At 45.8% G+C, this 25,030-nt stretch overlaps 1 protein-coding gene across 2 annotated transcripts in view; it reads left to right on the top strand.

Moving 5' to 3' along the window:
* The window catches only part of PFKL (phosphofructokinase, liver type), a 433,821-nt gene that overhangs the window by 284,368 nt on the left and 124,423 nt on the right, over window positions 1-25,030 (top strand). For both annotated transcript variants that reach the window (XM_085648708.1, XM_085648707.1), the window contains one exon: window positions 20,535-20,699. In XM_085648708.1, the coding sequence (XP_085504834.1) occupies window positions 20,535-20,699 (165 nt within the window). The remainder of the gene's footprint in view (window positions 1-20,534; window positions 20,700-25,030) is intronic.

Genomic DNA, 25,030 nt, shown 5'->3' with positions numbered 1-25,030 from the left:
GGACACAGACATTAGTAACCGCTAGCTGTGAAGGTAACAGCCAGGCGGATTTAAGGCCCAGCGCATACTATTGCATCAGACTTTTTCACCTGGAGAGGGCGAGAACAGGACCACGAAAGACTCCCGATTCTCCAGGATTACGTGAGTAAACGAAGGGTTATGTCCGTAGGGTCACAGTCCCCTAGAAACAACCCCAATAGTTGAACAGTCTTCTGTCTTGTCTGCAGCACGTCGAGAGAAGGCGCCTAGACCTCTCCGCGTCCCCCAGAGTACAAGACCCTCAGCGCTACCACGTTCATTGTCCCTTCCCTGTTCCCCGGAGTGCTAGTTCCCATAGATGTGTCTTACACACTGTGGGGGGTTGTGCCCTGGAGAATAGGGAAGCCTTTCTGCTTGCTGTCGTCCCCGCTGGCTGCTGAGCAAGGTTAGTGGTTTGTTCTCTCTTGCGCCACTGACAAACCCGACACAGGCCCTCTCCAATCATTGTTAGAGATTGTGCACACTCCCCTACGTGTAATCACCCTAAGGTCAGTAGCCCACAGGCTATTGACCTCGAGACTCCTAAAGTTATGTTCTGTTATGTTAACAGAAACTTATAAAGCGCTCGGTCACCAGAAGGTTTCATGGCGCTGATCTTTGATAGTGTCAAGGCGAGACGAGCTATGCGTAAGCTTGCTCAAACAGCCAAGTCTTGAGCGCCTTTCTGAACCCAAACAGGTTATCGCGCATCCTGATTGCTAGTGGTAAAGAGTTCAAAAATGTTGGGGCAAGGTAGGAGAACCTGCTCCCTCCCTGACGTTTGAGTTTGATGACGGAGGTAGTTAGTAGTTTAAGATGGGCTGACCGTAGGTTACGGAGTGGGGCATGCTTTACAATCATACAGCTAATGAATTTGGCGCTCCTGCAGTGCAAGGCCTTGAAGAGTAGGCGTCCTGTCTTAAAAGCTGCACGTTGGGCAATAGGTAGCCAGTGAAGTTTGGATAGCAGGGGTCTGGCAGATTGCCATTAGGGTTGTTTATAGATTAATCTTGCCGCCTGGTTCTGTACTATTTGTAAGCGTTTGAGTAAGAACAGAGGCAGGCCGAGGTAGATAGAATTTGAAAAGTCGAGACACGATAGTATGAGGGCTATCACAACCTGTATGAGGGCTGAATGGGTCAGCAGATGGGCGATCTTCCTTATTTTCTGCAATTGGAAAAAACAGGAGGAGACCACTGTCCCCACCTGTCCTCTAAGCAAAAGATCTGCATTTATGGTGTCACCCAGGCTTTTCACGAAAGGAGAGGGGGTGGGGGGCGGTCCTAGTTCAGTCGGCCAATAGTGTGGGCCCCAGGCAATCTCACTCTTCCCTGGCAAGACTAATTCTGTCTTGCCCAGGTTGAGCTTAAGGTGGTTAAGATCCATCCATCGCTGAATGTGAAGCATAGTTGCTTGGAATTCAAGGGCAGAGTCCGGGGAGTCCAAGGTGAAGACGAGCTGAAGATCGTCCGCATAATTGAAGGTAGTTATCTTTCTGTTTTTTAAGGAGTTGATCAAGGGCATTAAATAGAGATTAAATAAGTGTGGGGATAGGGACGAGCCCTGTGGAACACCGCATGTGGTGGCGTTCTTAGGAGCGGTAAAAGTGCCTCCTAAATGCAGTATTTAGGGGGTAGCCCTAAACCCAGCAGGCAGATTCCCGCAACCTACGAAGAAGGACAGAAGAAGATGCCCAACAAAGGAGACAGCAGAGACGAACTGACTTGTCCCCAGCCTATCTCCAGTTTCCAGAGATCCTGTGCCAAAAATTGCCTTGTCCTGCAGCCAGGGGGGACTGGCTGCCTTCAACAAAGACCGAATCTCATGTGAACAGCAGCTCTGTTCAAAAGAATCCCCAAAGAATGACTCTGAGCATGCTGAGGGCAAAGAAACCAGACGCCTGGAACCACTACTGCACCCGACGCCTGTGGCCTGAGTCGGAGTGTCCCACCGTTCCCAGCGAGGTCCCCCAGCGCTCCAGAGTACGAGTCCACCATGGAGAAGAGGGCATGAGGTGCACCTACGTCCCTGAGCTCTCCAATTTACCTGCCCAGCTATTGGTTCCTCCCGGGAGACTTCCTGGACTGAGCCTGCAGCCAAAACCCAAAACCGGCAACTCCTATTGAAAACAGGACACCCAGCGCCAAATCAGCACCCTGCACTCGGCTGCCCCTGTACCGCTGTGGGTGCACCTTGTTTGCTAAATCAGATCCCTCTTTGCCCTGATCTAAACTCTAGGAGCTTTGCTCCCACATCCAAGTGGTGTGCCCTTGAACAGCCACCAACTGGAGCCTCCCTGTCCCCCAGTGGATAACATTGGGCCTCAGCACTCTGAACCCGGCCGCCCTAGTGCCGCTGAGGGTGCTCTTTGAGTGCATCCTTGACCCTGGGGGAACCCTGGTTCTAACCCCAGAAACTCCTCTCTCAAGACCAATTACTCACCTTTAATCCGATAACCTGATTTTCTCCATAGGACTGCATTGACTGTTTTTCTGTGGAAAAGTTCGAAATGTGGATTTGAGAATTGTATGAAAGCCTAAGAAACTGTATGTTCGAGGCATATGAGCTGCAGATTACACACTGTGCATAGATCGGCATCTGGTGTTGGGGCCCGGATGTTTGCAGTTGTTTTTCCTCTTGGAAAGTCTTTGGAAGTCACGAGGTATGTGACTCCTCCTTTGGATCATACTGCGCATGGGCTTCGGCTCCATCCTCATATTGTGTTTTTCCGCCATCGGGCTCGGATGTGTTCTTCGCGCTCCGGTTCCGAACCGTTTTCACTTTTTCTGATCGGCGCGCAATCCTTCCCTTTCCGCGGTATTGTTTCGATCGCGATCGCCAGACTCGACGCGACTCTCATTGTTCGAAGTCTTCGATTCCGGTCGTCGACGAAGGCCTTCGGGCCTACCTGAGCTCCGGTCCTGGCTTATGGAAAGGACTCCATTTAAGAAGTGTCCTCAATGTGGGTCAAAGTTTCCCCACACCGATCTCCATGAGGTGTGCAACCTCTGCCTCTCCCCAGAACACGAAGCACGAGACTGTCTGGCTTGCAAATCCTTCCGGTCGAAAAAGACCATTCAAGACCGAAGGGCGAGGAGAACCATGGCACACTCATCGACTCCAATCCCCGATGACCTCTTCGGAGAAAGCATCTATGTTCCCGAGGACCAGCACACCGAAGAGGGCCTCGTCAGCGCCTCCGACGCCGACGACTCAGATGTCGAAGACATCACTCCGGCACAGAGGGGCGTGAGTACTAACATCGATCCCCACCCCCCACCCTCGATGGCTTCGAAAAAGGCTTCGTTCACGCCTTCGCCCTGGGGCCTAGGCACGACCAAAGACACTGCTTCACATGCCTCACTTTTGGGCCCGGTAAAGAAGGCCATCAAGCCTTCTGGCAGCTCGGGCTTGAGCCAGTCTGCTGTCGGTGCCGAGAAACACTCCTCCGCATCGGCACCGAAAAAGAAAATGGCCTCCTCCTCCGTGCCGAGCTCCACACCGAAGCACTCGGCGCCAAAGCCAAGCACTAGCTCCTCGGTACCGACACCATCCCCGGAACCGAGCAAAAAATCCAAAGCCCTCAACACCCACACCTCGAAGCCGAAAGTAATCTCGGAACCGAGGAAACAACCGGACATTTCTAAGCCACACAGCTCAAACAATGAACCGATGCCGACTCCAGACTAATCGGATCGGCCCCTAACTGAGTAACTATTTCGGCCCGATCCACTACAAAAAACACTTGTCAAAGACCCTAAAACTGGACATTTGATGCTCAGCGTTAAAAACAGACCGCTGGACAAGCCTGCCACAGCTTCACCTCCAAAGAGAAGAGACTTTGCTACCTCCTCTTTGAGACTACCTTTACCCCCTCCTCCTCCTCCTCCTCCACCTCCTCCTTCACCTCCTCCCTCTCCTCCGCCTCCCCCACCAGATGAGGATGATGACGATGTCTACGACGACACAGGGGACGGACCCCATGACCAACCCGCAGGGGACCCCACTCCTACAGGCTCCCCAGACCCATGGGACGACTACAACATCCCAGACTTCCCTAACATCCCGCAGGACGACCTTTACCCTTCAAGACCGTGTCCCCCCCCCCCCCCCCCCCCGGAAGACACTATGGGGTTTAACCAACTGCTCTATAGGGCTGCACACTACCACAGAGTTGATCTCCATACAGACCCCGTGGAGGAAGACTTCCTCCTAGATACCTTTGACACTACACACAGGGCCACTTCCATTCTGCCCATGCTTAAAGGGGTTATCAAGCACGCGCCAGAGGTCTTTAAAGACCCGGTCAGGGCCAGGGTCATCAACCCTCGCATCAAGAAGAAGTATAAGGCCGCCCCTACAGACCCCACCTACATCAGAGGGCCCGCACCACTAGACTCCCTAGTAGTCTCCACTGCAAGGAAGCGTGCAAACTCCCAGGCATCAGGCGAGGCACCACCACCTGATAAGGAGTCCAAACTCCTAGACGCCTCTGACAAGCTAACTGCATCCCAGGCTGCCAACATATGGCGCATTGCAAACACCCAAGCGCTTTTGGCAAGATATGACAGGGCACATTATGACGAATTAGAAGCCATAATGCAACACCTCCCTGACAAATACAAGACTAGAGCCAACGAGCTAATCCAGGAGGGTAAAACAATCACCAACGCCTCCATTCGCTGCGCCCTCGTTGTAGCTGACACCGCCTCTAGGGCAATTAACACCAGCGCCCTCCTCCGTAGGCATGCCTGGCTACGAATTTCAGGTTTCAAACCCGAGGTGCAGGCTTCCATCCTCAACCATCCCTTTGACCAGGAACATCTGTTTGGCCCAAACGTTGCCCTGGTAAAAAGGAAAAAGGACACCGATACGGCAAAGTCTATGGGAGCCCTACAGTCGCACCCTCCCAGGCGCTCCTTTCGCCGCTCTTCCTTTCGAAGCACCTCCAGAGGCTACTCCTCCGCCTACCCAATCCACCTTCACTAGGGGTTACCAGAGAGGCGGCTACAGAGGTAACAACAATAAGGGCAGAGGCAAAACTAACACCTCCCGCTCTGCCTCCACCCCTGCCCAATGACTTCCCTCCACTCCCCCCAGACCATCCCACTCCAGTCGGGGCAGACTCCACAATATCCTTCCTGTCTGGACTACTATCACCTCAGACAAATGGGTAACACAGATAATTTGGTCAAGCTACTGCCTCGAACTAACATCTACCCCCCCCCAAACATTCCACCCAAACAACGCCCAATGTCACAGGAACATTTGTCACTTCTAAAGCAGGAGGTAATCTCCCTCCTACAAAAGAGTGCGATAGAACTAGTTCCATCGGTACCTCAAACGGAGCCAGTGGTTCGAGGTACCGACGGATTGAGCGGTGCCTCCTTTAGCCTGAGCAGTTGCCAGGTGAGGTGAGGCGCATACCCAGAATTGTTCGGGTAATTTCTCCTATACCTATCAAAGGTTCAGGTTGTATGATTTACCTTTTTTTCACGTTCAATATGCAGTAGCTTGTCGTGGTCCTGACGAAAGCTGGGGTATAAATTACCTATAAGCTGAAACATGTAGACCAGATCCAACACAGTTATTTGTTTAAACTGTCACAGCACTGTTTTAAATTTGGCATCAAGGCAGCACTTAAATAAAAACTTTTTTGTGCCTTGTTTTCCAATTGTATCCATCACATTTAGTCACTCGCACTGCACACATCACCCTATACCATTTTGTAGATTGGAGCAACATATCTATAGTTGCATCCGGGACAAACTCTAAACCTCTATCCATGTTCATTTGGTGATGGATGGTTCTCTGAGAAGTCCCTGGTTTCCCAAATGATGAAGCGAGCCACTTTTAGTGGATGATGGGAACCTTTTTATGCATATATAGATCTTTAATGCATATGTATCCAGTGTGATACTTTGGCACGAACATTCTGTTATAGTATTTGGGGCACAGCATTTCTTAAGGTCACTTGATTTTTCAGACTCACAGTCCTTTTTTGTTAGTTAATTACCTTTTATCCAGGAAATATCCCAGTGTGATATCTAGGCATATTACACTGAGTAGAAAAAGTAATCCTGAAAAAGTAATCGTGAAAAGTAATCAAAAGTAATCCAAAAATAATTACAACTGTAATTGTACATTTTTACAAACCTGTAAGAAAAGTCATTTTACATCCAGCTTGCTTTTTAACAATGTCTTCAAAAGTACAAATATATTTACCTATACTTAGTCCTGCTTGGTTCTGTAAATAAAAATACAACAAAGAAATACTTTTTCATACAAAACAATTGGTCAGAGTTCATTCTTTGAGTGTGTGGAATAATTTCTTGCCTGAGTGTGTACAATAAATGCATAACACTACCCTCTGATAAAGCCTTACTGCTCACCCACACTTCCACAAATAAAGAGCAAGATTGTATTTACTTTATTTATTTATTATCCACTGGACTCTGTGCACGCTATACCTTGCTTTAGTATAGTACATACAGAACCAGCTTCCTACAACTGGGATTCCAGTCAGGATGAACCAATTGGGGGTTCAGGCCTCACGATGCTCGGGGCGTGGGACACCATTTGTCCTCTTCTCCTCGGGCCGGGGTGACGTGTGCAGAGGTGTCCATAGGCGTCGGGTTTTTGTCACCTGGAGTGGTTGCGGTTGAAGGGTTTCTGCATACAGAGGCTGCAGGTGGCATCGAGAAGTCGATAGCTGGGAAAACCAAGGTGGGCTTCGTGTCTGGAGGGTCAGGGGACCACGTTGACACAGCTGTCCCACTTCAGGTCGGGCTAGGTGGATTGGGTGAAGTGGTGCTTTCTGGCATCAGGTTTTCGCAGTCCTGGAGTCTTACAGCTCAGTCTTTGGTGCCTACCGGAGGCAGGGGAGCAACTCTGCTGTTTCACAGGATTTCCTGGTTCTTGGGTGGAGTGTGGGCAGTTCTCCCAGGCTTTGGAGATACAGCAGCTGCAGGACAAGTCGTGTTTTTGTGCAATTGTCGAAGTCAGCACGCTGGCGGGCAGGCTTGACACCAAGTCAGTTGCTGGGCTTCTGTTGTTCTTCAGTTGCTGAGATTTCTGTTCTTGCTTCTTTAAGCTCTTCACAACTGTCTTCTTCTTTAAGATTGGCAGGATCTGATTTTCTCATGTCAGTCGCTCCTTTAAATACTGGATTTAAGGGTGTTAGTGTAGTGTCAAGTTGTAGCCAATGGGCTACCTATGCCTGTTGTCACTACGTCCCTTATATGACCACTTCCCGTGGGAAGTGGGCATAAGCCTGTCCCAGAGTTCATAGGTTTGCCATCGCAAAGATGGCAGACTCTGAAAAGTTGTGTGCATTTCAGGTAGCTCACCTTTGGGGTGGTACTAGCCTGAAGGTGTGCATGCCTATCTGACTACTAATTTCCCACCTTGCCCAGGCGCAAAATGGGCCCTGGTCAGGGGGGGATATGTGGGGGGGGGGCGCTGGGTGCATGTATTAATAAATCTGTTAAGAATAAACTGCTGACAAAGAAAGATGAAGAGAAGCCTTTTATTCAACCAGATTCTCAGGCACCATCTGGCACACTGAGGCACACCAACATTCCAAGGTGAGCTTCGCTCTAACATTCTAAGGAAGTTATATACCCTAGGTACAGGAAAAGAGGGGTGGCGCAAGGAAGGCAAGAGAGGGTGACTAGGGAGGCAAGGGAAGATACCAACTATACAAAAGAGAGTAGATAATGTGTAATGACAAAGCATAGATTACAACACACCTCCCTTTGAAATATTGCAAATTGCAATAAGGTAGAACACCATATGAGAGCCGTTAATAGGCTGAAAGGAAAAATGCATCACATTTCATAGTCCTCTTGCCATCGTGGTGGGCGACGTGTTCTGATATCCATAGGTTGTTGCATGTTGGGGAACGACTCACCCTGACATTCTTCCTTAGTAGATATAGGAATACACACTTTAGTGCAGCTAGCTATATTGTTCATGCTGCAGCTGCTACCATCTTCCAATACTACTGAATTCCTATCTACATGTTGGATTCTTAGAGGTTTGGAGAATGGCGATACTTTGGGACGACCTACCTGAGGTCTTTTGATAACTACCCATTGGCCTTCAAACCATTCTTTTCTGGTAGTTCCCCACTTCTGGTCGTATCTAGCTTTGTAATCACCTTGATGTTGACCGACTTTCTCCATGACTGATTCTCCATCTACCCAGAAAGGACTACCACCATTTAGCCAATTGAGAGTGAGTTTAGAACCCGGATTGCTCCCTTTAACAGACACAAATGGTGAAACTCCGGAGACGACATTGGGTGAGGAGTGATGTGACCATAGCATCCGTCTCATGGCTTCCTCTATGGGTTCATGCGATGTAAGAGCCATTTGAAGGGTGTTCTTTATCATTCTATTGGCCCTTTCCACCAGTCCATTAGCCTTTGGATAATATAGAGGAGTTTTTACTTGTGAGATGGCTAGATTGGACAAGAACTGCGTCATTTCCTCTGATGTAAATTGAACGCCTTTGTCTGTGACAAGGGTACTGGGTATCCCTTCTTTCGAGAATACATCTTTCAGAAATTCAATCAGGAATGCTGTGTTGATAGATGAAACCATTTTGGTAGAGATCCAATGCGAATGATAATCAATGAGTACAAACATGAACCTTTGAGAAACATTTAGTAGTTTTAAAGGACCTATAATATCCAGGCCCAGTTTGTCCCAAGGTTTGGAAGGGACAGACACTGGAATAAGAGGAGGTTTCCGAATGACTTTGGATTTGTCGCATGATCCGCATGCTATGCAGTCTTTAAAAATTTTCTCCACCATATAGTCCATGTTGGGGAACCAATAGTTTTGTCTGATTTTACTCTTGGTCATAGTTCTTCCTGGATGTCCCTCATCTTCTATGATGCGTTCTAGCATGTTTGTGGGTGGGACAATTCTGTTGCCTCTGTAGATTTGATCCCCTATTATGGATAATTCATCTCTCACCACCCAGAAAGACTTAAGATTCTCAGGAAGATCATTAATTACTCTTTGCAGATCATGTTTTTTAGATCCATTAGAACGGTGTCTTCTTGTAACCCTTTTTCCCATTCCTCTCTGGGTTTTTTTTTTTTTAAATAAATGATTTTTATTGATTTTGATAAAATAACATCCAGAGCATTTTCATAATAATCGTGGTATATTATTGCCAATACAAATGAGCAAATATCGAATGGCTTGGGTAGGGGTAGAAGGAAACTCATAATCAATTAGCATTTCCATGGCTACTGGACAGGGCGGCTCACTGCTTCACTCCGAAGCGCTGCACAACCGAACATAGGCAAATTACAACAAAATTAATTCCCATTCCTCTCTGTTAATGGCTGGAATGTCAATTGCAAGGATGGTTTTATCAGGAGGGTTAAATTGTGAATCCTCAGTGGAAATGGGAAGCCTCGATAAACAGTCAGCAATTTGTTTTTTGTCACCTGAAACGTAACATATGGTATAATTGAAACCTTGTAAGCCTAACACCCATTTAGAGATGCGGGGAGTGGCCCTTTCTATGCTTTTTGTGGCGAACATGGTAAGAAGGGGGTTGTGGTTTGTACGAAGAGTAAAGAGAATTCCCCACAAGAAACATTTAAAGTGGTATATTGCCCAATAGCAAGCAAGAGCCTCTTTTTCAATAGTGGAATAGTTATGGTCAGGCTCTTTCAATGACCTGGAAGCAAAAGCTATCACTCTCTCCTTGCCCTTAACCATTTGAGTGAGTGAAGCTCCTAGACCTTTCATGCTTGCGTCCATTGTCGAAGTTGGCTTGGCATTTGAACCGAACATTCCTAAAATGGGAGCTTTTACTATGGCTTGTTTGATAAAAGTGAAGTCACTTTGGCATTGGGAACTGCAGTTAAAAGGGGACTCCTTTTTTAACAATTCTCTTGGAGAGTGTACATGTCCCGTGAAATTCTCCACAACCTTAGACATATACTCTACAAGGCCCAAGAAAGATCTCCGCTCCTCCTTCACCCGGAATGGTGTGGCCTAGATACACTACTGACCTCACGCTTATTTTACATTTGTCTCTTTGAGTGGTGAATTCTGCCTTGCTTAATTTACAAAGAACATCTCTGAAGATCTTGTTGTGTTCCGTTTCTGATTTCCCATATATCGGGATGTCATCCTGGAAAACACAACACTTTGTCCAAATCCTTCAAAGTGTGTTGCATAATACGTTGTAACACTGCTGCGGTTGAGGCCAAGCCGAATGGCATTCTGCAAAATTGGTAGGCTCCAAAGGGTGTTATGAAGGATGTGAGAGCTTTAGAATCAGGGTGGAGAGCTACCTGATGGTACGCTGAGGAAATGTCTAGGGCGCTGAAGTATTTGGCACCTTGTATTACGCTAAGCATCTCATTGATATTGGGAAGAGGGTGTCTATCCACCCAGATGTTGGAGTTGAGACCCCTAAGATCCACACATAGGCGGATACCTTTCCCTCCTTCCTTAGATATGACCACTATGGGAGTTAACCACTCTGAGCTCTCTATTTTCTCAATCACACCACAGGTTTCCAATCTATCTAATTCTCTTCTGAGGGGGTCACTTACAAGTAATGAGACAGATCTGGAGTTGTAGACAGCTGGTTTATGTTGTTTCTTCAGCTTGATTTTATGTAAGAAACCCTGCAGCAGACCCAACTTGTCTGAAAAATAGTTCTGGAAATTCTTCACAAACTTCTTTCCCCGTACCAGATCTTTCAACCAAATACACTGGTCCTGAAGCATTGGGATCTAATTGTATTCCTTTTTGGTGTTTCCACCCTAATAAATTCGACCCATTTCTTAATGTAGACTTTCCCCACTGTAGCCCTATCTTTGAAGTTGATCTGCATAACGAGCATGCCCACCCCAGGGGTATAGGATCGTGGTTGTAACCTCCTGGATTGACATCAGGGGGCAACATTTAATAGTAGTTGCCTCCAGAGTTGGCCTCAAATGTATCTTCATTGATAAGGGTATAGGGGGAACATGAGTCCGCAAATACCGTATACGGTACATCATCAAGGAGAATTTCGCAATTAGGGTAGTTACTGTTAGATAATTCTTTAGGGTCAGCTACTTGGAATATGATGTCATTATTAGAAACAGTGTCACTGAGAACCATGTGTAAGGAAGTGGGTTTCTGTTGCAGTAACCCCCTCATTTTTTGCCTGATAACTGATGCACTTTTCCTTGTTGTGCCCTGGGCTCCTACCAATCAGGTGCCCAGGGCCTGTGTTCCTTCGCTAAAAACTGCCTAAAACAGCCAAAACCCAATTGGCATCTCTGGTCACATGTCAGCCCCTGGTAAATGGTACCCTAGGTACCCAGGGCCTTGTGACCAGAGAAGGCCCCTAAGGGCAGCAGCACTTAATTGTGCCACCCTTAGAGGCCCTGTACCCTGACACACACACACACTGCCTTTGCAGGCTGAGTGTCTTTGTGCAGAACAAAACAGAGTCGACATGGCACACATCCCTGTGTGCCATGCCCACAACACCCACTGCCCTGGCATACCTCAGTCACCCCTCTAGCTGGGTGCCCTATGCCAGTGGTGTGGGCACAGGTGCATGAGCCCTGTGCGCCCTACAGTACCCAGGTCATTCCTGGGCACTGTAAGTGCAGTGCTGCTATTAAGAGTATATGGTGCTAGGAGGTCGTCAACCCAAACTCCACAGCACCATGATGGCTACACTGAATACTGAAGTTTGGTACCAAACTTCTCAGCACAGTAAACCCACACTGATGCCAGTGTGGGATTTACTGTACGATGCACGACAGAGGGCATCTTAGAGATGCCCCCTGAACCTAACCCACAATCCACGTCTTGTCTGAGGGGCTGCCTAGGCTGCCGCACAGCAGACATGTTGCTGGACCCCTGGGTAGAGAGCCATCCGCTCTCCTGGGCCTGCAACAATGCACATCCTGGGCGAGGTGCTAGGTCTCCTCCCCCAGGATGGGCAAGGGGAAGCTTCAAAGGCATGCCGCCTTTGTGAACTTCTCCAGGCCACTTGCTGTACCCAGCAACTGTCCCCTATCGGTTCTCAACCCCCACTCTGGCGGGAAGACTGGCCAGAAACCCCAAGGAAGGACAGGGGGTGTGCCAGCCTCTGCCAACCCCACCCCTCAGTTGGGGGAGGCGAGGTGAAGCACATCCCCGGGCTCATCCCATCTTGAAGATGGGGAGCCCTGCCCAATCAGGACTAGGCCACTGCCCCCCTCCCATAGGAGAGTGGCAGGATAGGGGGTGTACCCACCCCAGGGCAAGGACCTAGTGGTCCCTGCCCTTTACCTACCTGTAACACCCCTAAATGTAGTATTTAGGGGCACCCTGACCCTTCCTTCCTTAGATTCCAGATTCCGAAACAGCAAAGATCAAGAAGAAAGAAGGCCTGCCGTGCAGCTGCTAAGAAGAGGAAGACACCAACTGCTTTCGCCCCAGCCCTACCAGCCTGTCGACCCTCAAACCTGCTCCGGCTAAATCCCGGCACCTCCTGTGGCCAGCAACCTCACAAACCCCGGAGGACCTGGCTACCTTGAGACTCTGAGCATCTGGGACTCACATGAACAGTGGCTCTGCTCAAAGCTTACCTCTCGAAGTGGTGGTCACACCTGTAGAATCTTCGTCCCCGAGCTTGCAGTCTTTGTTCGTCCTTGAGCTTTTCCATTGCAATCCATTGAGCGCCCGATGGCTCAAAAGCTCCCTGCACCCAGCCGCCCGAGTGGCCCTGGCGGTGCAACTTCTACTCCTACCTATTTCCCCATTTGCCCTGAGCAAGTGATCAGGAGCCCAGCTCCCACAGCCGCGTGGCCTGCTAGTCCGCAGCCACCGACCAAGGGCCCCCTGCCTCCCTTAGGATAACATTGGGCCTAACTCACTCTGCACCCAGCTGCCCTTGTGCCGCTGAGGGTGTAACAACTGTACTTACCTGACCCTGGGAGACCCCTGAGTCTGTGCCCAGAACCTTAACTCTGCCAGGCAAGTACTTGCCCAAAAGCCGATAACTCACTTTTCTAAACTTTAAAATATTCACCTAAAATCAACCGAGTAATGAAAATGGAAATACTCACCTGCTATTAGGAGAGATCCCAGTGCTGGATCTTGGTGCCCAGCACTGACCCTGAAAAGTACTCGCAACCGTACTTACCACTAACACAATTTTCTTCCAAAGGAAACCATTGACTGTTTTTCTGTGAAATTTCTTCTTAAGTGTCGATTTTTCCAAACTACAAATATTCGTACCAACAGTGAAAACGTAATTACTTACCTGTTTTAGATAGATGTCCCAGTACTGAGCCTAGGAGCCCAGCACTGGATTACAAAAGTAACGAGAACATACTTTACCCGTAACTTGAATTTTCTTCCAGAGGAAACCATTGACTGTTTTTCTGTGAAATTTCTTTTAAGTGTCGATTTTGGAAACTTATAAATATTCCTTAAAAATCGCCTGTATAACTTAGACGCAGTTTCTCAACTGCTTACAGGTGGTACACTAGTGCTGGATCCAGGATCCAACACTGACCTAGAAAAAGTAACCATAACCCCACTTACCTGCTCACGGGATAGATATGGACTACGACGCTGCATACTAGACTCGCCGGATCTATGCGCTGCCATATAGGTCGCTGTGAGCTATACTGCAACATCCTTGCCGCGCTTCGGCCCACACTCTGAGCATGATGCTGGCGCTCGACTGCCCGGAGGCCTTTACACTTTGGGGTAACAGCGGCGTCCAATAGGTCTCCGGATCGGGGCCTGGGTGACAGCCGGCGCAGCCGTGGAGTGGGCTGGATCACAGCGCCTTCCTCTGTCGCCGATAACATGCACCTGGGACACCACAAAAAATCAAACACGCATAAACAGCGCCACACACCTACTCTCTTCACAACGCACGCACCTCCCTTCTGTACGCATGCTACCCTGTACAACGCCGCCGGACCCCCGGGTTGTCGGCTGAATGGCTGTGTTCTAACATCTGGAAGCGTACGCTTTGCTTAACTGCTTCGCCGCCTGGACGGTGACTGTGCGTTGTAAGATGATGCAACTGTGCACAATAAAGGTTTTTCAAAAAAAAAAAAAAAAAAAAAATAACCCCACTTACCTGCTAAATGAATTTCCTTCCATAGGATAACATTGGTAATTTGAAACAGAAAAAGTTTTTAAGTGTCAACTTTTAAAATAGCTAAATATTGCTTAACAATCACAACAGTAACTAAAACGTATTTACTCACTTGTTTCCAAGAACTGTCCCAGGACTGAATCTAGGATCCAGTCCTGGAGTTAGGAAAGTAATCCTGAAAGTAATCAATTGCATATAGCTTAAGATTTCCATTGAGCTCAATGTATTATTGTGTTTAAAATTGTGTTGCCTATTGCAACAAACTGTAACTATTACTTTCCAAGTCAATTGCCTCTTGCAAAGTATTTAACTAAAGCATCTCATTCTGAGAAAGTATATTTTGATACCTATTGTTGGTTCTAAAATAAAACAACCATATATTTTTATATACAAACCATTGGCCTAGAGTTCAGTTCATGTGTGTGAGACCATTTGCTGACTGAGTGTGTACAACAAATGCTTTACACTGTCCTCTGATACTGCCTTACTGCTCGACCAAGCTACCACTTTAGAGAGTAAGGTTATATCTAACTTTAGCGTCTGCCAAACCCCTGGGGACTGTGGACTCTGTACACACTGTACCTATTTGGGAACAGTATATACAGAGCCACTTTCCTACACCATGTGAGTGACCTTTCTTGCTTATATCATTACAAACTTTAGAGAAATGACCCCGTTTGTTACATTTCCTGCACGTGACATTCCTAGCTGGACAACTTACATTGTTAGCTAAATGATTGGGATTACCACAACGGAAGCATTTACATTTTTAAACTTCAGTTCTTTGTTTTAATTGTTCAGTGGGAGATACTTTGTTCGTAACATTCTTAGTTGACACTTTAAATACACTATTATCATTGATTTGTTTGACCTAAACAGTATCTTTCATTTCATTCATACAAAATGTAGTGTGCTCTATGCTTTTTACAATATCAATCACTTGTTTTAATTCAGGAGCATCAGCTAATAACTTCTCTTGGATTTTCTTGTCAGAAGTACACCTCACTAATTGATCTCTGATTAGAGATTCTGTTAATGTACCAAACTCACAGGTAGAAGCTAATCCTCTTAACACTGCAATCTAATTTACCACTTTTTCATTCTTTTTCCCTTGTGATCTAGAGAAAAAGTTATGGCGTTCTAGAACCACATTGATCTTTTCTCCAAATTGAATTTCAAAATTTTTAAGGGTATTCTGATATACATCCTGTTGAGGATCTCCGTGAGCATCCTCACTTCCGCTTTCACCATCAGTTACAGTGTCAGGGAGATCATCAAAAATTTCCCTCACACGTTTCCCTAAATTATGTAGCAGAATATGCTGTTTGCGTACGGAAGAAAATCTGCCCCCCCCCCGCCAATAGCAATTAGATAAGATCCACGCAGATTCACCCATCCTTTCCAAGGAATAAGCAGTTCACCCTCATCATTCAAGAACGAAGGAGGTTGAGACCGCGCAAATGACGCCATAATAGGAGAGAAAAGAAGTGGAATCCAAGGACACACAGATTATTCAAAAACATGAATTTGCGGAGTATATCACAAAATTACTAATATTTCAAAGCCATATTCTGAACTTGTGAAAACATCTCAATATGGCATCCAATTAGCAAGTTAGAGTCACAGAGATCAAGGCCGTGCCTGTCAGGAATCAAATAGACAGGCAAAAGTAATGAAAAAACAAGTATCTTGATAACACAACCAGATAAGGACTCCACCATAGAGTAAGCGGTGCCTGACAGCGGTGTAGAAACTGGCAGGCAATTACTTGTGTAATGTAAAATGACGATGCAGCAGGCTGAAGAAATCGACATGGAAATCTGCGGGTGAGGGACTCCTGACTGACAATTGAAAAAAACTTAAAGGAACCAACGCTCCAGCTGCGAGCAGAATGAAAGAATTTCCACACTGACAGACTTGATTGACTGATGCCGTACAGTTGGTGAGGGGAGCCTTGAAGGGAACCCCTATGCGCGTTTATTATATTCCCTTTGTAAAGCTGAGTCAGAGAAGAATTTCCTCACTGCTAGGCGTGATTGACACTGCCGTTACAGTAGGTGAGGAAAAACTTGAAGGGAGACCCTCTGCGCAGTTAAATTATTCCCTTTGTCGAGCTGCGACAGAGTGTTGAAATAGACTCCGGTCTCTGGAGGAAAGATGGCTGATTACAATGTTTGTTGAGGAACAACAGCTGAGCGCACGCCGGGCGGAAGGTTGCCGCCACTCTGGCAATTGTGTTCCCGCTGCGAAATAATCACCTGTGGAATTCAGCGCCATCGCTGAGGGCATGAACAGATGGCAGAGCGCTTACTGGGGATTGAAGGCTGAGCGCTACGGGGGGGGGGGGGGGGGGGGGAACTGGTTAACAGCAGCGGATTAACTCCCACCGAACAGCTGACAGGATTCCCCCCCTTGCTGAGGAAGTTTAAATAAGTGGCGCAGGACACAGCTGCTGAAAACGACACAAGGCGAAGAGCGCTCTGATAAACATTGCAACTCCTGGGGTGAGAGGAGAGAACGTCGCTTCTATATGGCATTCGCTGGGCACAGGAAACGAAATCAACACCACAGCGCTCCTCATACGGTCCGACAGTAACAGCTGAGAAGACCCGTACCGCTGAATACGACACAGGCGTGAAAGGTCACAATCTCAACAACGCTCTGTATATGTCGTGTTTTCACTTTTTAGAGCACTCGGTCAAACAGCCTGCAATGGCAGTATGTAGAAATGTGGTGCTGGGTCCCTTGGAGTGGCACAAGATATGCTGCAGCTCTTAGGTGTACCCTCTTTAGTGCCTATGCCCTAGGTACCGGAGGTACCACTTACTAGGGACTTACATCGGTGCTAAAGGCCTAGTCACTTGGGGATCAAATGACCAGTTGTCTTGTTTTAGGGAAGTTACACAGTCACTGGGAACCTGTTTAGCAGGCACCCAGTGCACTACAGTCAAAGTTGCATCAAATTCCAGGTAAAAGGTGGGAGGCACTGCTGCAATCGAAAACCCAGTGTTCGAGGCATATGAGCTGCAGATCACACGCTAGGATAGTAGATCGCCATCTGGTGTTGGGCTCGGATGCTTGCAGGTTGTTGTTGTCTTCGGAAGAAGTCTTTGTGGTCACGAAATAGGTGACTCCTCCCTTGGGTGACAGTGCGCATGGGCATCAACTCCATCGTTAGATTGTTTTTTTCCGCCATTGGGTTCGGATGCAACTTTTCCGCTCCGGTTGGAAATCTCAATTCCAAGCTTTTCGAAGCGCAAAACTTCCACAAAACATCGAAGCACCTTCATTCTCGACATCGATTTCATCGGCTCTGTTCTGGGCGTCGACGCGGGCCGCTGGGCCTATCCACGGCGTGAGGCTTACGGCTCATGGAAAGGACGCCTTTCAAAAAATGCCCCCAGAGTGGAGCAAAATTTCCGCACAGTGACCACCACAAAGTCTGCAACCTGTGCCTATCACCTGAACACGACGAGTCCAGCTGTCCATCCTTTCGATCCAAAAAGACCATTCGAGATCGAAGGGCTCGAAGACGCATCATGGCACAGAGAACAGCTCCGGAACCAGAGGACATCTTTGATGAAGGCCCCGATGTCCCAGAAGAAGATTCCGAGGATCTACAAATCATCTCTGAAGCAGACGACTCAGACGACCCCATCACTCCTGAGCAACGTGTGAGTACTACTGCCCCTGCCCCAACCCCTCCAAAACCAAAGGCATTGGTCAAGACTTCGGCTGCTGGCCCCATCCTTCAGAAGCCCCGCCTCCGGGCTCGGCTCCGAAGAAACATAAGCCTTCCGGTAGCTCGAGACCGAGCAAACCGCATGTCATTGTTCAACCGGCACCTTCGGCACCAAAGCAGCAGTCTACTTAAATAGTTAGAAGGGGGGAGTTATTGCATATTTTTCAAACTGTTTAGAGGTTAGAGCCACCTATGAGGAAATATACTACTCAATCTACAACTGTATAATGGTAAGGAGAGAATCCTCTGAATTGGGCTCAAGAGAGGCTTTAAAATAAATGAAGGACTTGAGATGTGAGGTCAAATTAACTCTGTTCAAGTTAACAAGAATTGAAATTACATCATCCTGTCAATGTGCTGCCAATTTCAATTTTAGGTACATCGGTTTATCGTACTTTTGCCATTTACACTTAGTTATTTTAAATCTCAGAGAAAAGATTTTACCTTAGCCCAGCTGTAATTAAGTTCAGCCTGGACTTGTCTGTGAAAGGAGTCAAGTTCATAGCAACATAGAAAAAGAAGACGGACAAGGATGCAAGATTCATTCACTCTCCTCTGCCTATTGCGTGATTGTTACAATGCTTCTGACAATGCATGCATGAAAGCTAGTCTTTTCCCTGATAAATAATGCTTTTGCATTTATCCCTTGTTGCCTTAATAGCTATCATGTAAGACCACAACATTTGCATGGGGTGTTTGCCAAATACATCCATTTTAGCACTATATTAGTCAATATTGAGTTTTATAACAATTATGTTGAGGTTTGTCCAGTCGGACAACGGTCAAGAATGTGTTATTTCTTGCTAAGGGAAAATGCTTTGTCACTCTATGATTAATTCAGTAAAGACTCCATTTACTTTTAATGGTCTTCAATCTGCATAATACCAGTTGAGCATTTAGCTATTTCCACATGACTCATTATCTGCATTTTGTTACTCCCTTACTTTCTTTTACTGTAGATTTTGTTGGATCAGTTTTGCTGTTCTTTGCTGTATTTACTCAGTGCAGGTTTATTTACTCTTTGGTATTGCTTCTGGAGCCTTTCCTATGAGATTGCAAAACGTTAACATCCTTGTCTGGTTTCCGGGCAGCATCACTCGGAAAGAGAAGTAAATGCTCGCAATATGGATGATTAATACAGCTGTACCTACAGATGAGGACCGATATGCAGATAAAGATAGTGATGCATTATAATAGAACAGAGCAAAGACTTGCATACACAGTACAATGCAGATCAAGATGGAAATGAAGAGGGGGTTTCTCATAAACAAGAACAGCGAATCTAAGCAGCGAAGGAAGGTTTGGGAGGGTTATAGACTGAATTGAATAATCTGATATCCGGTTATAAATTGCACCTGTGCCACCATGTTCGCTAGGAAACCCCGGTAGCAATATCGTCTTACAAAAATACCAAGGCTGTAGCAAGCACAAAATCTAGAGTGGCTAACGTTTATGTTGCAAAGTACTGGAATTGAAATATTGCACCTATAAAATCAGATTACATGAAAAGGGTAGAACTGAGGTTTCCTTTAAAAAACCTACCCTTTTCCTGATGGACTGTCAGAGAAGTTTTGGAAGATATGGGTACTTTTTCTGCAGAAACTTGAGTAAAAGTATGTGCTTTTTATTGCAAAACCGCACCAATAGAATGGTTCTGACAGCTGATTGTTCAGCCTACTTCAAAATATTCATACCTTCAGCAAAGAAAGTAGATGAGAGACTGGGAATGGTGAAGCCAAGCTTAGAACTTAGGTTTCCTAATACTGGTTGCGGTTTTGAACTCGTTTTTTTTGCGGGCACATTTTTTTTTTGCAACATAACTTCTGTTACACACCAAAAATATTCAGAGAGGGTTGCATTCTGGCCTGGCTCATTAATATTTATGAGGTAGGTCGCAATTTGTGACTCACTCAGACTGGAGAATATCAGAGATAGCGGCCTGTTAGGGCCAATAGAACATCATGTCTGTTATTAAGTGATTGACTCAAAATAAGTTTTTTTTTTTTCTCCTCCTTTTAAAAAAATAAAATAAAATGAAAGAAGCCTGATTCCCTTAAAGGAAACCGGGTTGCGTTTAGAGGGAAAAAACGTTTTCTGAACCACTGCCTACCTACCGAGAATTGATTTCCGTAGATCCCTTTCGCCGTTGCAAGTGGATTACCACCTCCTTTGAGGAGTAGATGTTTTGTCAGTGGTGTGCGACTGGAATTAGTTGCAGCACATTGATGCATACGGTACTGAATCACTATTTGGAAGGGACACCACAACATGCCCCTTCTAAAAAGCGATTAGTAAACCATTTCTAAATCACAAAAACTTGTTCAGTTGGTATATAAAAGTAGACACTACCTAATAAAGTGTGCATTTTGAGGGTTACGGGGATGGTACATTTTAATGTACATGTAAAAAGATTTAGAAATGGATGGAAAAGGACAAAAAATTCTTCACAGCCTTCTTGAAAGGGAATAGCTGCATTTATACTAGGAGGGTATCGATAAGTGGTTTTAATTGTAATAGCCATTTTATTTTATTCAATAACCTGTTTGCTTTTTAAAAAGCACATTGAAAAATGTAAGAGCACTTTGCTTATTGTTGTACTTTTACATGTGGTGGTGTTTTGTTTTATGGCCCATAGAGTTGTGATCGCATCAAACAGTCCGCTTCAGGAACAAAGCGCCGTGTGTTCATAGTGGAGACGATGGGAGGCTTCTGTGGTTACCTGGCAACCGTGACAGGCATTGCTGTGGGAGCGGATGCTGCTTACATCTATGAGGACCAGTTTACTATTCATGACTTGAGGGTAAATATTAATTTTGCTCATTAATCACAAACACGTCACACACAAGATTGTAATGATGTTCACAAAGAAGAATGGACTCAACAGCTAACAAACAAAATAACAATGTCCCATTGTGTGAGCAAACGTCCAAGCCTAATTTCTCATAGACATTACAATGTGTTGCAAGTATAATTTGGTAACTTTAATGGTACAGAAGTTGCACTTTGAAGTTGGACTTCACAAGGGGAAATTGTGAAAATTAAAAAGCAAATGTTGGCTTTTGTTACATGCTTCAGGACATTATTGATAAACCTGGACTTTCAGCAATGAGATCGTTCTCTGGGCATGTTAATCATTGAATCTTACTGTGTCTTATTTTGTGTGTGATGCCAGCTGTAACCCAGGGTACCCAGCTGCATTCATAGGCGTCTAACAATCCGAATCGCATAAAAGAAATGACAGTCAGATTTGAACCATCAATTCATATAATTCAACAACATTCAATTATATCATTTTTCTTTTCCTATCTCTGTGTAATGATAAACACTAAAGAGTTGTGTTCAAAAGGGGTAAATTGACAACTGACAGCTGAAGAGCTATCTGACAGATTCACCCATCAGTCTTAATACAGGCCTTCACAGTTCAACTTGTAACAAAAAGCCCTTAACTGGCATGATTTGTATTGAGTGCATTAAAGCCAAAGCTTTTGTACATTTCTTCTTTGATAGACAGATACATAGCCAGCCCCCTATGCAGTGTTTTCTAGGAGCAGCAGGAAGGTTTTCCGTTCCCGTGACACATTTTTTCTTCCTACTGCAAAAAAGATAAATTAATATCTTGTATATGTTTACATTTACACCTCCAGCAATTCATGAGCTAATCACAATAGGTGTCACTCACCTGTGTCCCTTGATATTGTTTATTGTCAATTGGACTGAATTTCTACAATTAACCATAGGGAATGCCAGAATTTTCCTTTACCCTCACATTATCTGCACCCTGGAGAGTGAACTAGGTGCATTTTAATGGTCTTTTCTTAGTAGTATAACTTTTGTAAAGATTTGATTGTGCCACTGTTTGCCCTTTGGGCGTTTTTCATGTCCATATGGACTGCAAGCATCTCACTCAGTAATGTTTCCTCCTTAGGTTCATGATCCTCATCCTATCTCCCCTTAAGCTTTACTAGCTTCCCTCTTACAGCACCAAAAAAGGAATTATTGCCAAGTCCTCTGAGTATGGCATGATTGCATGCCTTGACCATTAATGTGTCTATATGCATTAATGGTCTCCTATAGAATATATAGAAGCAGTCGCAGTCTATCAAAATATATATATGTATATAGATATATATATTTTTTTCCCACAAATTATTTGGGTGACATGGATAGTTTGCAACATGTACCTACTCTAGATTTACAAGCTGTGCATTATTCTGCTATCTAGTGCCTGGGTCCTCAATTGTAAGAACATGTCTAAAAGTAGTTAACTTTAGGCATTGAGCGTAGCGATTCATTATAACATGTATAGTGGTATGCCAAAATGCCCTAATATATGCCCATGCCCACCATTTTAGATTTTTATTGCATTGGTCAGTTGGAAGCAAGAGAACAAGTTGCCAACATTTTCACATAATTTTACTTTGACATCGAACATTCAGAGTAGAAAGTCTAGTGATAATTCTTTACACATCAGCATTTCTCTTTTCCAGTTTCTAAAGAATATTTTTTTCCTATGTTCTTCTACCATGTCTGACAGTGACTGTTCAGCAGATTATTTCCTTTGTGTCGGTTAGACGCCATTTTCTGGGTGAACATGGAGAACGCTCCATTCCAGTTGCCTGCCATCGCAGATTTGCATCCAACGATGCTTGCCAAAGGACTATACATCAGACAATTATTATGCTTCTTAACATTTTAAACTAAATGAAGGTTTTCAGTTTGAGTAGTGATGAAAAGTTAGGGAAACTTAAATGCATTACCTGCATGTCGAATGTTTTAAAAAATATATATTATGTGGAGGATAATTTGGAAGCTAAAGAAGAGTCCCAAGGGGTAACAGTGTAGTGACTTTTTCATTGAGGAATTTGATGTAGATGACACTGAAGTTCCAGAGTTAGTGGCAAAAAAGGATTCAGCTGTTGAAAACAAAAGATGGTATCCAGGTTGAAAGACAACCCCTAAAAGTTGAACATTGTAGGAAAGTGCCCCTTTTTGACATGGTCACCCCCACTTTTCGCCTGGTATTTGATTTTGACTGGAAGTGCTCTGGGTTCCTGCTAACCAGGTCCCCAGTGCCAGATCTCTTTCCCAAAACTGTACAATTATTTCCCCAGTTGGCAATACCTTTAGCACTCCCTGCTAGTCCCTAGTAAATGGTACCCCTGGTACCTAACGCAAGGAGGCTAAAGACAGTCATTGAGGGCAGCGGGACAAATTGTGCTACTCTAAGAGACCCCTCACCATACACACACGGACTACCACTGCAGGCTACGTGTCTTGGTGCAGGCAAAAGTGAAAAACCAACATGACACACATCCCTGTGTGTCATGCTCAGACACAACATGATGTATGGGTAAGTCACCCCTACAGTAGGCCTTACAGCCCTAAGGCAGGGGACATGTGTGGACATATCTGCCTGAGCAGATATGCCTCTGTTCTGGTCAGTTCCATTGCTGCCAGTAATAGTGATCAGGTAAGCCATTTTAAGTACACGTACTGGATACTGGTAAAAACGAATTCCCCAGCTACATGATGGCTTCACTGAAACCAGAGATGTTTCATATCAAACATCTCGTATTAATAAGCCCACACTAATTCCAGTGTTAGATTATTTTTTATAAATCTTTCTTTTTATTAACAACTTAAATGCAACGATTACTTTTGTCATTGAGTACAGTAATATTTGATGTGACAAATACAATTTTTCAGAGGTCAGGGACACATTCCAAAACAACATATTACATTACATTTCTTATGGTGTACGTGGTTCTGACGGAGAGGGGACATCGAGTGGGACACATATATTACCTCGGTATTCATTCCATTTGCCCCACACCCGCGTCCATTTTTTGAGGGCAGCCTCTCGCAACTTCAGTGTTAGATTTATTAATTCATAGACCTTGGACGTGTCCCCTGAAAACCTACCAATTATTGGTGTGTTCACGGACTGGCCTTGGCCAGCCTGCCTCTATGTGTTTCTGAGCCCAAGTGTGAGGGCATTTGCTATCAGTAAGTCAGGAACAAAGCCTGCTCAGGCTCAGACACCCCTTCCAACAAGATGACCTGCAAATTAGCATTCCAAGGCAGGGAGATTCAAAGAGCCCACCGTCTTTGGTATGCCAATCTGGCTTTATTCACAGTAGAGGATGCCAAACCCTCTCCCCCCCCCCCGAACATTCCCCCACCCCTTGGACAGGGCCCATTTAGCTCCTGGACAAGGCAGGAAAATTAGTAGTCAGATGGGCATATTCACCTTCAGGCTAGTTCCACCCCTTAGTTGGGCTACCTGAAGTGAAGGCAGAATTTCTGAGTCTACCATCTTGGTAATGGCAAATTTAGGAAATCTGGGACAGGGTTATGCCCGCTTCCCACAGGAAGTGGTCATATAGGGGATGTATTGACCCCAGGGGTCGTTAGCCCGTTTGCTACTTCCCTGCACTCCTCTAAAACCCCTACATTAGGGAAGCTTCTGGCACCAGTAAATCGGATCTTGCCGACCAAAAGAAGGACCGAATAGCCGCGAAAAGCAAGAACTGAAGAAGCAACTGACTTCGTGCCAACCCTGGGGGCCTGTTCGCCTATTCTCGACAATTATGCCAAACTCGTCTCACCTTGCAAACTGCTTATGCTCAGAAGTCTGGGACGACTGCCAGCACTTCTCCAAAGACTCAAGAACTCCCGTAGAGCAGTGTAACTGTTCCCCTGCATCCTGCAGGTTCCAAAGACCAAGCTGTGATGGCTCCGGACCGCAAAGATCCAACATCTGAAAGCACCACTGCACCACAGCTGAGCCCCCTGTTGGTTCAGCCTGGCTGGCCTCCCAGTCCAAACCTGCAGCCTCTTTTCACAAAGACCGATCCCCACAGACGTACACTGGGCACCCAAACCTGTATTGCACCTCTGCACCTGCCCATCCCAGTGACGCCCAGTGTGACCTCTTGGTGCTGCCTTGGTCTGAGGTCAGACCGAAATGCGTAGGGCTGTTGAGCTTGTCACCGAAAACGTTGCTTGAATAAATTAACAACGATTTAACCCGTGAGTGCAAGTAGAATTTTCTTGGGAAACTCGTGGTTATTTTAAAAAGGCTGGGCTCTGCCGTATCCACACAATCGCACTGTCAAGAGAGCGCTGTGT

This window comes from Triturus cristatus, chromosome 3_2, assembly GCF_964204655.1.
Source record: "Triturus cristatus chromosome 3_2, aTriCri1.1, whole genome shotgun sequence".
NCBI lineage: Eukaryota > Metazoa > Chordata > Amphibia > Caudata > Salamandridae > Triturus > Triturus cristatus.
This window is presented reverse-complemented; position numbering and strand designations above follow the sequence as displayed.